The 15,535-nt window shown below is 39.7% G+C and overlaps 2 protein-coding genes across 2 annotated transcripts; both read left to right on the top strand.

Moving 5' to 3' along the window:
• The first annotated feature begins 1,821 nt into the window (after positions 1–1,821).
• On the top strand, positions 1,822–2,769 carry LOC142445899 (olfactory receptor 51L1). The gene has a single exon (XM_075547768.1). It carries the CDS (start codon positions 1,822–1,824, stop codon positions 2,767–2,769), a length of 948 nt encoding a protein of 315 aa, XP_075403883.1.
• Positions 2,770–13,158: 10,389 nt separating this feature from the next.
• Positions 13,159–14,100, top strand: LOC142446876 (olfactory receptor 51G2-like). Its single transcript, XM_075548611.1, has one exon. The coding sequence runs from the start codon at positions 13,159–13,161 to the stop codon at positions 14,098–14,100; it is 942 nt and encodes a 313-aa protein (XP_075404726.1).
• Positions 14,101–15,535: the final 1,435 nt, after the last annotated feature.

Here is a 15,535-nt window from a genome sequence, read left to right as displayed (position 1 = left end):
CTGTGGTTGGGAAAAGCAAAAACCAGGTATAAGACCAGGCAGTGAAAGACAACAGTAAGTTTAAGTGAAAATTAGGAGACTCCTGCCTATTCTGTATTCAGATTCAGCATTAGGCCCATCGTTAAAGATTTCTGAGATCTTCAGTCCACACATGGAGGGCACAAAGCAAATGGGGTCCACTTTATTGCATTGAATTTCTTGAGAAATGAGGAAAATGTGGCATGTGTCATGGTTGAAGAATTTTTTTTTAAAAGAACAAAAGTTGTAGGAGTAAAAAGATAAAGTCAGGCACGTTGGTACATGCTGAAGCCTAGAGAGAAAATATTGCTTAAAGGCAAACATAATTGCATCTGCTGAGTACACCTTCTGCTCGATTGGGGTGGAACATAGTGACTCGCTTTAGCAGAAGCAAGGACCCTAAAAAGTTCAGTTTAGACCGCTGGGGGCAGGGAAAGAAGGACATCAAGGAAGTGTACACTGGGAGTCTTCTGGATGTTTGCACGGGGAAAACGGGGAAATATTTTTTATTACCTGGAGTGGCTCAGTATTTCCTTCTGTTCTAGCCTAAAGTCCTATTTGGAATTATACGCTATGGAACATTTCAATCTTCACCCTGTAACATGAAGGTTAAGAGTTCATCAAGACAGATTAAAAAATTATAAAATAGATAAAATTAAAGATTTGTGCTATCTGCCTGGAATACAATGAGATGTGCTTCTGAGGCCACATATGGAAAGATAATTACTTCAAATTAGGGCTGATACATATTTTAGAACCTAAATAAATCAGAAGTATAGGGTCTATTAGGTAGGACTTTGAAATGTGGAGGGATTTCTAAAGTTGATGAAGATGAGAATTTAAAGAAAGAAGCAAGTGAAAGGTCCTCAGGGGTTGCTAGGTTCACTCCTTGCCATCACGGTGATTCTGACGTGTGGCAACCCTCAGGGCAGAATAGAGCGACTCTGAAGGGTTTCTAGGACTGGAAATCTTTCTAGAAGCACATGGCTTCCTTTTTCTTCTGTGGGTTTCAACTGACAGCCTTAGAGTCAACACATAAGTGCTTAACCCCTGCACTTCCCAGACTCCTTTCAGATACCACTAGCACTGCTAATTGCCAGCCGAATACCTATGTATGTGTATATTTATATATATATATATAAATCCCTGTCATGAGAATTATGTCACCCATTAGGATGAGGATTTTAGATTAAGAAAGGTTTCTTTACAAAACAACTAAAACCTTTTGCAAATGTCTGGGATTTTATGAACTTGGTTTTCCATCTTTCCATTTCTGCTTTTAATATAATGGGCTATTTACCGATTATGATTAAATATTTTAAAGTGGTGAATGTTATAAACAATTAATTGAAAACTTGAGCAAAATAATTGCAAAAGGAAGTTATGTTGAGTCCTTGGGGCAAGTTCAGTTAACATGGATGAAAGTACAGCCTGGAGGCAATCAAGTTTTTACACAAGAACATCGCTTGCTGGAGGCTTATGGAAGTCATTGGATCAGTACTCCGACTATTCTCTGTTTTCACTTCACTATAAAGATTTTCTCCCATAACCCTGGTTTAAATTTTTTGGTGTCCTTTTTGCAAATCCAACATTGTTCTTGCCAGCAATAACCAAATTTGTGCTGTTCAAATGTTTGTTCCAGATTTTCGTTTTCTCTCTGACTGGGCACAGGAGGAAAGACATATCTTCTCCTGACAGCACAGCCTGCACTGGAAAGGGATCGCTTTTTGGGATAAGAAAAAATAGCAGAGAAGAGTCTTCTCAGCCCAAGACTAATATTTGCAAAGCACCGCCAGGGACACGATGCTAGGCTGGAATAGCAGTGACCCTAAGGATCCCGTTTTTATACTGAGGGGCTTTCCTGGGCTGGAGCACATTCACTCTTGGCTCTCCATCCCATTCTGTTTGGCATACTTCATAGCATTTTTGGGGAATGTCACCATTCTCTCTGTCATTTGGGTAGAATCGTCACTCCACCAGCCGATGTATTACTTCCTTTCCATTCTGGCACTAACTGACCTGGGCATGTCTTTGTCCACACTTCCGACCATGCTTGCTGTCCTGTGGTGGGAAGCTAGAGAGATCCAGGCAAAGGCTTGCTATGCTCAACTCTTCTTCATCCACACCTTCACATTCCTGGAGTCCTCAGTACTGCTGGCCATGGCCTTTGACCGTTTTGTTGCCATATGCCGTCCACTGCACTATTCCACCATCCTTACCAACAGTGTAATTGGCAAGATAGGTTTGGCTTGCTTGCTGCGGAGCATGGGAGTTGTACTGCCCACACCTGTGCTACTGAGACGCTATGAGTACTGTCATATCAATGCCCTTTCCCATGCCTTCTGCTTGCACCAAGATGTCCTGAAATTGGTGTGTTCAGATGCTCGGGTCAATAGCATTTATGGACTGTGTGTAGTTATTGCCACACTGGGTGTGGATTCAGTCTTCATACTTCTTTCCTATGTCCTGATCCTGAGTGCTGTGCTGGGCATTGCATCGCGTGAAGAGCGGCTAAAAGCACTGAACACATGTGTGTCTCATATCTGCGTGGTGCTCATCTTCTTTGTGCCAGTCATCGGTGTATCGATGGTACATCGCTTTGGGAAGCATCTCCCTCCCACCGTTCATGTCCTCATGGCTGACATCTACCTGCTGCTGCCCCCAGTGCTCAACCCTGTTGTCTACAGTGTCAGAACAAAACAAATTCGTCTGGGGATTCTCCGGAACTTTGGAATAAGGAGGAGGCGTTAAGTAGTCTCAATCATCAATCATCTAATTTCCTTCTGAAAAACTTGGATTACTCCTTCAGTACAGTAAGAACTAAAATGTGTGGTGTTAAATTATCTGGTAGAAATTCATAATTCTGTTTCTTGGATAGACAATTTTAGCTTTTTATCTTTTCTAAAATGAAGATTATTTTTGTCAAATTGTTATAAAAGTTATAACATGTCTCCAAGAACATTATGAGACATGTACAAGACAATGCATGTAAAAGAGGTTAAGGTCAAAAAGCACAAAATAAATTGTGATTATTATTAAAGGTAACAATAGCATTATTTGTGGAAAGTAATCACATTTACATTTTACCCATCTCTCTCAATCTTGCTTCTCTATTATTTTCATTTTTCATGCTATAACATCAGAACTTTTTCTGCCCATATTACTGACATTTTTATGGAAAGTTTGAAATTCAAATTATTAGCAGGATTTGGATGATTACCCTCTTTATATACTAAATCCTGTTCTCAACACTGAGCAAAGATGTGTCTGTTGCTCTGTCACTGGTACACCCTGCTGCCCAGTCAATTTTGACTCTTAATAACTTTGAAGCAGTCTTATAGAGCAAAGTAGAACTGCATCAGTTGGTTCCCACAGACCTTTAAGGGCCCTTTCTTTATCTTTAAACATTGAAATAAAACATCATAGTTACATAAGCAAATCTAGCCATGTAGCATGTGTAGGCTACAGGACAAGTTTACATCTTTTATTCTGTGAGTAAATAAGAGTCGTGTACATGCTCCAATCTCATTTATTAATAACAATTTATTTCTGGTCTATATGCCTGAATGTATTTCACAAGATAGTGCATATTTCTTGATTGTGTATATATATTTATATAATAGCACTTTGCTCTTCTTCATTAAGATGATGTACATGTATGCTTCAACTGTTGGTGTCTTATTGATTTTCTTTTTAGCTGAGTTGCGAATTTCTTAAGCCAAATCCATTAAGGTTCTGCTCACACCTCCTTACAGGACTCTGTGTGGGGTTCCTGACAACAATTATAAGTGCTCAGAAAATCGTTCTAATACAAGTGTTATATTATTGCCTGTTGATTCATCAAAAGTGCAAAATACTCATACACAAGAGGGGGAAGAGAAATCAAGGGGTCTGGGAAGGATAAACTATTGGGGTTGATTACTAGTTTAAACTATGGAATGTAAAGTTTATGTAATTCCCCGCTCAAATTACAATTAAATAAAGAAAGGATGAAGAGGTACAAAAAGTTTCTTGAGAAATAAGAAACATCTATTGTGACAGTTGTCACTTTCAATACTGTGGGTATGCGAAAAAGAAAATGAGTGGTCTCCATGTTAAAATGAACATTTAGAAGTAGAGATACACATGCCAACAATATTAATATAAGCTAATATAAATTAGAGTTATAATTCATATAGGTACATGTTACAATATTATATTAAGGATGGTCAATTTTATTTGAGGATATAGGAATCAGGATTAAAGCGATTGATATTTTAGTTGCTTCTTATGGGTCAACTTTATTTTTACCAGCTGGGCAGAGTGGGAAAGCAAAATGTGCTGAAATTGGTTTACACTGGATGATGGAAATCCACTGCGTATACTTGTTCCAAATCTATGTTCACATGAATATTTTGAAAATAGCCAAGACGGAAGTATTTACTCAGCAAAAATTAACAAACACTTCAAAGTGGAGATTTAACATATATATTTTATGTAGAGATGCTTACCAAACTGCCTAGCACATTGGAGAAAGTTATTTCATGAAAGAGTAGTACACATATGTAAAGGCAAAACACTGAAAATGAGATGTTCATAATATATTTCAGTATCTAGGGGAAACATAAGTCTTCCCCAACTATGTCATGTTACCAAAAATGATAAAGTACTCTGACATGCCAGGATGGACCTGGCGATACACCACCCAGCTCTCCATTTAAAGGAAGAAGTTACTGCCTTCGCCCTTGGGAGTTCTTTTGTGAAGATTTTTTCAGTGTTGACCCCTTTCCAGGATTAACTGAGCTGCAGAAATCTGTCATGACCAAGATTAAGCCCATCCCACTAGTTCTTATCGAATGACATGTGATGTAAATGCATAAAGGGATTTTACTCTAGAGCAGGGCAATTTGAAATCTGTGGGGAGAAGGCGCCAATGGATCCTTTCTCTTTTTTTTTTGTGATTTTTTTTTTATTCAGCATTTTTTTAAACGTTTTATTAGGGGCTCATACAACTCTTATCACAGTCCATACATATACATACATCAATTGTATAAAGCACATCTGTACATTCTTTGCCCTAATCATTTTCTTTTCTTTCTTTCTTTTTTTCCCTTTTCTTTTTTTACATTTTATTAGGGACTCATACAACTCTTATCACAATCCATACATATACATACATCAATTGTATAAAGCACATCCATACATTCCCTGCTCAGAAGCAAATAAGCCCACATGGAAGAAGCACACTGGCCAGTGTGATCACGAGGTGCCCAAGGGACCAGGTATAAGGCATCATGCAAAAAAAAAAAGATATAAGTGTGTGTATGTATGTGTATATATGTGTATATGTATATATGTATGTATATATCATATTAAATGAAGGGGGAAGTGCAGAGTGGAGACCCAAGGCCCAAGTGTTGGCCAATGGAGATCCCCTCATAGAGGGGTTTAGGAGAGGAGGTGGGTTAATTAGGGTGTGAGGTAGTATCGATGAAGAACTCAGCTTTCCCCCAGATCCTGGATGCTTCCTCCCCCCAACTACCATGATCCGAATTCTACCTTGCAGGGCTGGATAGGACAGAGGCTGTACACTGGTACATATGAGGGTTGGAGGTACAGGGAATCCAGGGTGGATGATACCTTCAGGACCAAGGGTGTGAGGGACGATGCTGGGAGAGTGGAGGGTGAGTGGGTTGGAAAGGGGGAACTGATTACAAGGATCCACATGTGACCTCTTCCCTGGGAGAGGGACAGCAGAGAAGGGGGGGGAGGGAGACTCCGGATAGGGCAAGATATGACAAAATAACGATGTATAAATTACCAAGGGCATATGAGGGAGGGGGGAATAGGGAGGGAGGGGGAAAAAAAAGAGGACCTGATGCAAGGGACTTAAGTGGAGAGCAAATGCCTTGAGGATCCTTTATCTTAACGAGTGAAAATAACATGACAAGGGACTAATACTGCAGAGGACAAGAGTGCTACTCAGGAAAGAGAAAGAGAAACCTCATTTGTTGAGCTCTAAAGCAATGTAATCACGCCTCTTCTTGCAGTTTTCTAGATCTGGATCTTTATATAATTTTATATGAAAATGGAGAACTTGCAAACAAAGCTTCCGAGAGGCTTTCCACCTGAAAATATGGAGGATCTTTCCTGGAATGTGCTGATTTATTAAGATGAAGTGCACACGCAGTTGTTCTCCAAAATCGAGTCAGCCGTGAACGTTTCTGGGATGCTGAGCAGGACTCCTTATGAGATGCTGCGCTTGCCTGGATTCCTGTCCACTGTGAGCAGCCCACCTCTCGCCTCTCCACCAGAGCTGGGGTTTTGCTTGGGGACACTGGGTTTTCTGCGAAACAAGTTAGAGACCTGTTAGACAGTTTGTTCCAAGATGTGCGTTTGTTTACTCTTGTGTGGTCAGCAGTCCTGGCTACCTGCAATTATCCCTTGTGTGAACTCTGAGATGATGCAGCCTTCTGGGCTAACCCCTCTCAAATTCAGTTGGGGGATTTTATCTGCGGAGCTCCCTGTACTGCTGGTGGAGGCTGTTATCAGACCTTCTTCACAGCTCAACCCTTTTGGGGTTGGGTTTAGTTCCATTGTAAATATTCTGCTTTCATCCTCTATTTAGAAGGTGCTTTCTCGGTGCTCTTAATAAATAGATTGCACCCTAAATTATATCATAGAATATGCTTCAAAAACACTGGTTCTCAAAATACCTATGATATGAGTGAAGGGTCAAGTAAAGCTTTCGACTCCCCTTTGCCTGGTGCAGATGAATGGAACAAGAGAAGAACACAAGAGAAGCCACGTTATTTTTTCACTGTGCGTTAGCAGAATACACTGAGCATTCGTTTATTATTTCTGTTGTTGAGTCCACCCCCACTAATGGAGACCACATGTGGGCCGAGCAGATTCACTCCACAGGGTTTCCAAGCGGGGACCCTTCAGAAGTAGATTGCTAGGTGCCATTTTGTGGGTGTGCACATCCAATCTTCCAGAGAGTAGTTGAGTGTTTTCCTGTTTGCACCGGAATGGAATAACTTTGCTACTCTGGGTCCTTTGAACATAAGGACAGAAGAGGTCTTGGAGGCACTTACTTGGTGAGATAGTTAAGGTTTAGTGTGTCAACCTGGCCGATGAGCACATGTGGGGTTCATGGAAAGCAGGAGAGACAAATGGCTCGGTGAGCCTCGCCTTTCTTGTTCTCTGGTCTCCTGTTCTCTGATGGTCAGACCAGTGTGTGGCTGCCTTAGCTAGTTTTTTTTTTTTACCTTAGTTGGCAAAGCTCACTTCCTGAGTGATATACCTGAGGAGAAGCCACATGGACCTACCCGGATGCAGCCCTGGGTGCTGGAGCAGCTGTGTGGAGACCCCTGCCAGTGCTGAGATGCTTACAAGCTCCCTGATTACTCTTTCCTCCTGCAGTTGGCATCGTTGCATGTGTTTTGAGAAAAGGAGGAGAACTTTGAAGATTGGTGTTGGACACATGGGCTAATGTTAGACTTATGGCCTTGGACAGCACTGGGTTGGAATGCTTTCTTAGTGTACACTTACCCTTTATATAAAACTCTCTCTTATATACATATGCGTTTCTGTGGATTTATATCTCTACTCTACCCAGACTAACACATTGGTTAATGGAGAATAGCATATTTTATACACATCTAAGACCAAATTCTTGCTTCATATGCTATTTGGGAAGAAACCTTGGTATCACAATGGGTAAAGTGTTGGTCTACTAAATGAAAGGTGACTCATTCCAACCTACCAGGCAAAATGAGTCTTTACTGTTCACAAGATTAATAGTCTTAGATACACATTACAGCAGTTCTACTTTGTGCTACAGGGTTTCTCTGACTCAGAATTAGCTCAAAGAGCAACAATATGTCTCCTTATTCTCTCTGATTTAGGTTTAAAAGAGTAATCTCACATTGATATTTTAATGGAAATGACTTGATGTAGAATTGAGGAATGCAATGTGGGATTGATGTATCTGAGAGGTATTTTGCATGGTGCGTATAGAGATATTGACTAATTTTGTTATGAGTCATGGGGGGAAAGAATTTATCTTGGGAAATATCACCAATAAAAATAGATGACCTTGGTGAAGAGTAGTGGAGAAGGAGCACAGCAGAGTTGTAAAGTTTATCCTCTCACTCTCACATCTAGTACCAGTGTAATTTGGCAATGAATGGCTACAATGTCCTTTAGGATTGCACTCTTGAAAAATGTATTCCTTTTCCACTGGGAATAGGAGAGTGTGACTTTTTTTTATTGTGTTTCACCTTTGTCTTGTTAAAAAATGTAACCTAAACACACACACGTTAGTGTTGAACTAATTCTGACTCAGAGTAATCCTAGAGAACAGAATAGAGCTCTGCAAGATGTTTTCTTAGGCCACGATCTTCATTGAAGCAGACTGCTGTATATTTCTCCTGCTGAGTGCTGTGGTGTTCGAACTACCAACTTCTTGGTTTGCAGCCAAGCACATAACCCCAGTACCACCGGGGCCTCTCTCCATTGTATCAGCTCAGAATTGCCTTTTTAAAGATGAAATGATGCTCCAGTTTGGAAAGGATTTGTTGCTGGGGGAAGATGTGAAATGTTCGCCTTCCTGTTGAATGGCTGCTGAATACAGCATGTTGTGAATATAGAGTATAATAAATAAATATGTCCAATATCTCTATTGTTTGTGATTTTTATCATTAGCACTATGTTTAAACATAAACTTTGCTTCAATATTTTTCCTTCTTTATGCCAGTTCAGAAAGGTGTGCTTCATTATTCCTGAGAGTTGAGAAAACATACTCTAAAGACTGATGAGATATTCCAACTTTACACAGCCAATAACTGGTGGATCTGTTTATTCAGAGCACAAACTTCTCTTCTGAAATTTTATGATAAACCAAGACTAATGTCTTCTCTAAGAAATGTATCCTAGTTGCTGTTGTAAGGTGGACTGGATATAAACACCTCTTGCCCCTGGTCAGGAGAGTTAACTCTGATGGTAGTCACATAATTTATCCTCTCAGGAGGTTGTTTTGAGACAAAACCTAGTCACGAGGGGACAGAGAGCATTAAACCTCAGAAGTACAGTGCAAATACAGCTCCCAACTGGATAGAGTCAAGGATGCTGAAAGCAAAAGGAGCCCCCTCTTGGCTCTGGAGACACTAAAAGAGAGACTGATGCCTCACTTAAGACCCCTATGGATCTTTGAAGGACTAGCTCCCTTCAGAACTACTGTGTTTTTTTTTCTCTAATTCTTTTATTTTGCTCAGTGACTTCCACTGCTTACAAGAAATACCCAGTCTTGGTGCACTGAAAAATCAGGCAACTGCAGGAAGAGCAATGACTATCTGCCCTAGAAGACGTGGTTTTGCCTGAAGGAAGGCTTGATAGTGAGAAGACTGGGTAAGGAAATGCATTTGAGAGCAGGTCATCTCTGAAGTACTGTGAAATGGGAGGTAGAGTCAAGGGGAAGGACTGATGGTTGTGCGTGCGAATTTATTACTCTAGGACAGATTGGAGGCACAGGTTGCTATTCCGCTAAATGAACCAAGCTTGCATCCTCAAAGACTGCTCAGAAGACCTCTGGAATATCATTGCTATCTAATTTACAGGTAGAGGTAGTACCTATGATGAGAATCCACCGACAAAAATGCTCTATCTTTGAAAACATTCCTCTCTGATATTAAATTAAAATGTATTATGTTTAAAATGATGACAATCATATAATAATGTTGATGAGGTTTGGGCTCCTCCTCTATCTCATTCTCATCTGTATCATAAACACTTAGCAATATTATGACCAAAACAGGGAATGAAGCGAGATGATGCTCATGTGGATCCTTTAAAGCAGCAGGTAATAACTTGAGCACGCTAGATCATACCAGCCTTTACATTACTGTTGTATACAGCCGATAGGTTTTAGATGTGAATTGTTTCAGTTTCTTAATTTTGCTTCACAAAATCCAAAGTATCTTCTACATTAGACAATGTTTAAGTCACTTTATTTTTCCTTGAATGCATTATTTACCAAAACACAAAACAAATCACTTGCCTTTTAGTAAATTGTCACTCATCGTGTCCACTCATGACAGAGAAGAGCTGCCCCATCGGGTTTCTAAAGCTGCAGTCTTGGCAGAATCAGAGTGCCTCTTGGTTCTCCAGTAGAAGGACTGATGGGCTCGAATCGCTGAGCGTTCACTGAGAAGCCATTTGATCTACTAGTTCTGGGGACTACTTCTATAATTTTTCTTCTTCATGGATTCCTAACAATCTCTGCCTCTTATATTGCCCATAATCTAACCATGCACACAACGCGCACACAGCATTGTTTTTTCTTTCTTTCCTTCTTTTTGCCTGTGAAGGTGTATTGATTTTTTCCTCCTCTTCTTAGTCTATTAGACATTCTTCAAAAATCTGTTAATAGGATTAATTTCCCTTCTAGCAATCTATTGACATAAATACCTCAAATTTAACATAGCTAGAATGAATTAATTTTGTATCCAGGTTTAAAAAACTTTCAATGAAGACCTCCTGCATAATTTTGTTTGTACATTTGTTTAGAAAAAAAAGGCAAAAAAATTACCAAATAATTGAAGCTATTCAATTCAGGAATGAGATTATTCAATCCTGGGTTCATTTCTTTTTCTTTTTTTTTCAATCTTTAATAAAAATCATTTTCTTGGGGCTCATACAACTCTTATCACAATCCATACATACTCAATTGAGTAAAGCATCCTTATACATTCATTGTCCTCATCATTCTTAAAATTTGTCTTCCACTTGGGTTCCTGGAATCAGCTCATTTTCTTTTATTTCCCTCCCACTCCCTCTCCTCTCCTCCCTCCCTCATGAACCCTTAATAATTTATAAATTATTATTTTATCTTATCTTACACTGCCTGGTGTCTCCCCTCACCCACCTTCCTGTTGCCCATCCCCCAGAGAGGAGGTTACATGTAGAAAGATCAATTCTCCCTTTCTACACCCCCTTCCCTCCTGGTGTTGCTACTCTCACCGCTGGTCGTGAGGGGTTCATCCATCCTAGATTCCCTGTGTTTCCAGATCCCTACTGCACCGCTGTGAATCCTCTGGTCTAACCAGGTCCGCAAGGTAGAATAAGGATCATGATAATTAGGGGGAAGGAAGCATTCAAGAACTAGAGGAAGGTTTTGAGTTTTATTGTTGCTACACTGAACCCTGAGTGACTCATCTCCTCCCCGCTACCTCTCTGCAAGGGATGTCCAGCTGTCTGCAGATGGGTATTGGGTCCCCATTATGCACTCCCCTCATTCACGGTGATGTGTTTTTCCCCTTGCCTTTATTGTTTGAAACCTGGTCCCCTCTGCCCTTCATGATCACAAATGTTAGTGTGCTGCTTCCACGTGGTCTTTGTTGCTTCTGGGGTAGATGGCGGCTTGTTTACTTTTAAGCCTTTAAGTCCCCAGACGCTCACCACACTTACTTATGCACACATTCGTCTTCAGCGTTTATGTGACAAAGATGATCACAAAATTATGGTTGTTCTTTGGTGTCTGCTACCTGGTCCGTTCAACACCTTGTATTCACTGAGGCTTGTGCTTCTTTTCTGTGGGCTTTGTTGCTTCCAAGCTAGATGGCTGCTTGTTTTCCTTCAAGCTTTTAAGACCCTAGATGCTATATCTTTTTGATAGCCTGGCACCATCAGCTTTCTTCATCACGTCTGTCTTCAGTGATCACGTCAGGAAGGTGGGTATCATGGAATGACTGTTTAGCTGAGGAAGGTGCTATTGTATTGAGGGAGTGTGTGCGAGCAGACCCAATGTCCACCTGCTACCCTACTACTGAACCTATAAATATATGCACATAGGTCTATTCCCCCATAATCATAAATATATTTAAATATGTGCATGTTTGTATTGGGGCTCTGGTATGCCCTTTGCTTCCTACTCCTTTCCTCTATTTCCTTATGCTTTCCTCCTGTCCCACTACCATGTTCAGCCTTCATTCTGGTTCCAGTAGTTCCTCTCAGTTACCTTGCCCTTGGTCACTCCCAACCAGTCCTCCCATCCCCTACCTGGCACTGGTTTTGAACCACTTGTTGTTCCCTTGTCCCTGGGTTGGCCAACACCTCCTCCCTTCCTCTACCTCCCACACTCTTAATTTCTTTTTCGAATTGCTAACACTTTAACATTGGGCAGTGTCTGTGGTATTTTCTTCTCCCTACATTATGTATCTATTGATTTTTCTTCATTCTCACTTTTAACTTTGGCTTTTTAAAATATTTTTAATTATTGTGATAACCTACTAAAGAGATCCCCTTCTATCTTTAGTATCAACCTTTAGACTATTCTTAACATTGGATATACTTTGGTATTAATATAATATAAGTCTGGTCAAGCTATTCACTTTTTATGAATGCATAAATGTATAATGATGTATAATGTGTATGAATGTGTAATGAATATATAATGACTACTTTTGTCCTCTAAGACTTAGTCTAATATAATTACATTGGGACACATGTCTCTTTAGAAAATTTGGTCCCATTCTAATCTGACTTTGCTCCATCAACTAAAGAGCCACTCCACCCTATTACTTTGCTCAATCATATTTGATTACAATTGATATTCTTATTAAACACCTTTGCCCACCTTGTTAGATGTTAATCATCACCCAGCCAAGCCTTTTGTTCCAATCTAGCTTATAAATTTGTTGTCTGAAAGCTAGAGCATGGATAGCTAACAATCAATCTTCTCTAGCTTCCATGAGTCAGATTAATTTCCTATAAAGTATTTTTATAGCATCTTATATAAAAATAATACTTTATATCAATGTAAGTTTTCTATAAAATGTAAGTTTTTTATTAAGGTTATGTTAAAATGTAAGTATTTGAAGATATTTCTTACACATTTTTATACTTTGATTATTTTGACAAAATATGTTCTCAATAGATGCTTTTGCAATGAATATATAATAGTTTATTTCATAAATTATTAAATAAGGTGGTAAATATATAATGATTATATATAATTACATATAATAATGGGTGAATCATTAAAAATAAACCTAGATCAGCATATATAAAAGCATTGCTTCTTGTTATTGTGATGATTTTTATCTTATTGTTCTATATTCTTGTCTCACCATGTAGACCGAGCTTGCCTTCATCAGCAACATGTCTGTTTTCAACAGCTCTGGCCTATATCCCCACTTCCTCCTGACAGGCTTCTCTGGCCTTGAAAATGCATACAGTTTGATTTCCCTTCCTATCTTCTTGGTTTATGCCACCTCAATTGCAGGGAACATAACCATCCTCTTTATTATAAGAACTGAGTCTTCTCTCCACCAACCAATGTACTACTTTCTATCAATGCTGGCATTCACTGACTTGGGTCTGTCCACTACTACCTTGCCTACGATGTTCGGCGTTTTCTGGTTCCATGCTCGGGATATTCCCTTCAATGCCTGTCTGGTCCAAATGTACTTCATTCATGTTTTCTCCATTATTGAATCAGCTGTATTGTTGGCCATGGCCTTTGATCGATTTATAGCAATCAGAGAACCCCTGCGATATGCAACCATTCTAACCAATAATGTAATCATTGGCATTGGACTGTTAATTGCTGGAAGGGCTCTGGCTCTGGTTTTTCCAGCTTCCTTTCTCCTGAAGAGGCTTCAGTATCGTGCTGTCAATATTCTCTCCTATCCCTTCTGTCTACACCAGGACCTCATAAAAACCACGGTCTCCAGCCGCAGGATCAGCAGTATCTATGGCCTGATGGTGGTCATCTGTTCCATGGGACTTGATTCCGTGCTCCTACTCCTCTCCTATCTCCTCATCCTTGGCACGGTGCTCAGTATAGCTTCCAAGTCAGAGAGAATCAAAGCCCTCAATACCTGCATATCCCACATCTGTGCCGTACTCACCTTTTATACACCTATGATTGGGCTCTCGATGATCCGCCGCTATGGGCAAAATGCTTCTCCAATTGTCCATGTACTCATGGCCAATGTCTACTTGTTGGTCCCACCCCTCATGAATCCTATTGTTTATAGTGTCAAGACCAAGCAGATTCGTGACAGAATCCTTAAAAAGTTCAAGAAACAGAAAGTATAGTTAAAAAGAATCCCTATGAAGCAATTTTATTTACCTGTCTATTATATTTTTTGATATACAGTGAACTGATATTAATGTAGAATTTTGACAATATTTTGCCTTTGAAATACTGGATCCAAATCTCCAGAATAATAAAATTAGGGGAATTCTGTTTATATTAAGAATCATAAGAGAACTTTGAATCAGATATTGGTGATGGTTGCACAGCATTATGAAATATCAATGTTACTGAATTGTACAAGTAAAAAAGATGGAACTAGAAAGTTTTTGTTTTTCATATTTTATCATAATAAAAATAAATCCTACCTTTACACTATAGAGATAACATAAGGGTGATTTTATTTTATATTTATGTTGACATGCTACAAAATGTGATACCCTCCACCAGGGAAATCCATGGACTTTTCCTTTACAACCAACATTAAATGTGAAATCAAAAGTACTGAACTAACAAGATCATAGAAACTATTGGTTATATCTTATGAAGGCCTTCAAAGTATAGGGAGAATGATAGTTCCAGGTTGCTATAGATCTTACATATATTTTATAGTCTGAATCAATTTCCCCAAAATATTGTCCTTAATTTGAAATATTATATGCATACACACAAACAAACATAATGTCTAGTCAAGGGGAAAAAGAAAAGAAATAAGGCAAGAGAGAAATTGATGAACAACGGAATGAGAGAATCTCAGAACTCTTTCAATATATACAGCATGAAGAAATATAGCAGTTAATTAGTCCACACATCAATACAGAGGGCTCAGTTCAACTTATTTCCATGGAACAGTTAATATACAGGAAGTCCTTCAAATCACAAGGGCTGCTGTGTCCAAGGTCAAGGAAGCAGGCAGCTGAGTCTTCTGTAGAGCAATGCAGGCAGTTTGGACACAGGCAGCAAACAGCACGGCGGGTCACCAACAATGAGCAAGACAACAGGATGAGACAGTCCCAAGCTCAAGTGATGTATACACCAGCAGCATGGCAAAGCAGGTCTCAAAGAAACCTCAAGTTTCACTTACATGATCCATGGGCTGGCAGTCTCACAGGTAGTGTAGCTCACAAATTGGGGTAGAGAACTAGCAGTCACCTGCTAGTCCAATTACCAGAAAGCAAGAGAGAGACAGGCCAGGTTCACCAAGACATTTATCTGTTTGCCTTTCAATCAAACCGTGACCTTATTAATCCCACATATTCCTATTGGCTAGGTTGTCACAATAAACCTACTTATCAAAGGGCATTAACATATTTATATGTGTTTTGTGAGCTGCAACGTCTCCCAGGGTGTGAGCAGAAAGAGAGTGAGAGAGGGTATTTCCTGCTGCCATGGAGGAATGCTGGAGTTCCAAGAATCCTTAGGAAAAAGCCATGCCCACACAGAAGCCTCATTGGCTATCACCTGATTGACAGGCTAGACTCCACCCCTTTATCTGAA

This window comes from Tenrec ecaudatus, chromosome 4 (genome assembly GCF_050624435.1).
Source record: "Tenrec ecaudatus isolate mTenEca1 chromosome 4, mTenEca1.hap1, whole genome shotgun sequence".
NCBI classification, from domain to species: domain Eukaryota; kingdom Metazoa; phylum Chordata; class Mammalia; order Afrosoricida; family Tenrecidae; genus Tenrec; species Tenrec ecaudatus.
The sequence above is the reverse complement of the archived record's forward strand: the minus strand, read 5'-3'. Positions and strand labels throughout refer to the sequence as shown.

Excerpts from the sequence above, each read along its gene's own strand:
- LOC142445899 (XM_075547768.1), top strand. The coding sequence starts at position 1,822 with ATGCTAGGCTGGAATAGCAGTGACCCTAAGGATCCCGTTTTTATACTG.
- LOC142446876 (XM_075548611.1), top strand. The coding sequence starts at position 13,159 with ATGTCTGTTTTCAACAGCTCTGGCCTATATCCCCACTTCCTCCTGACA.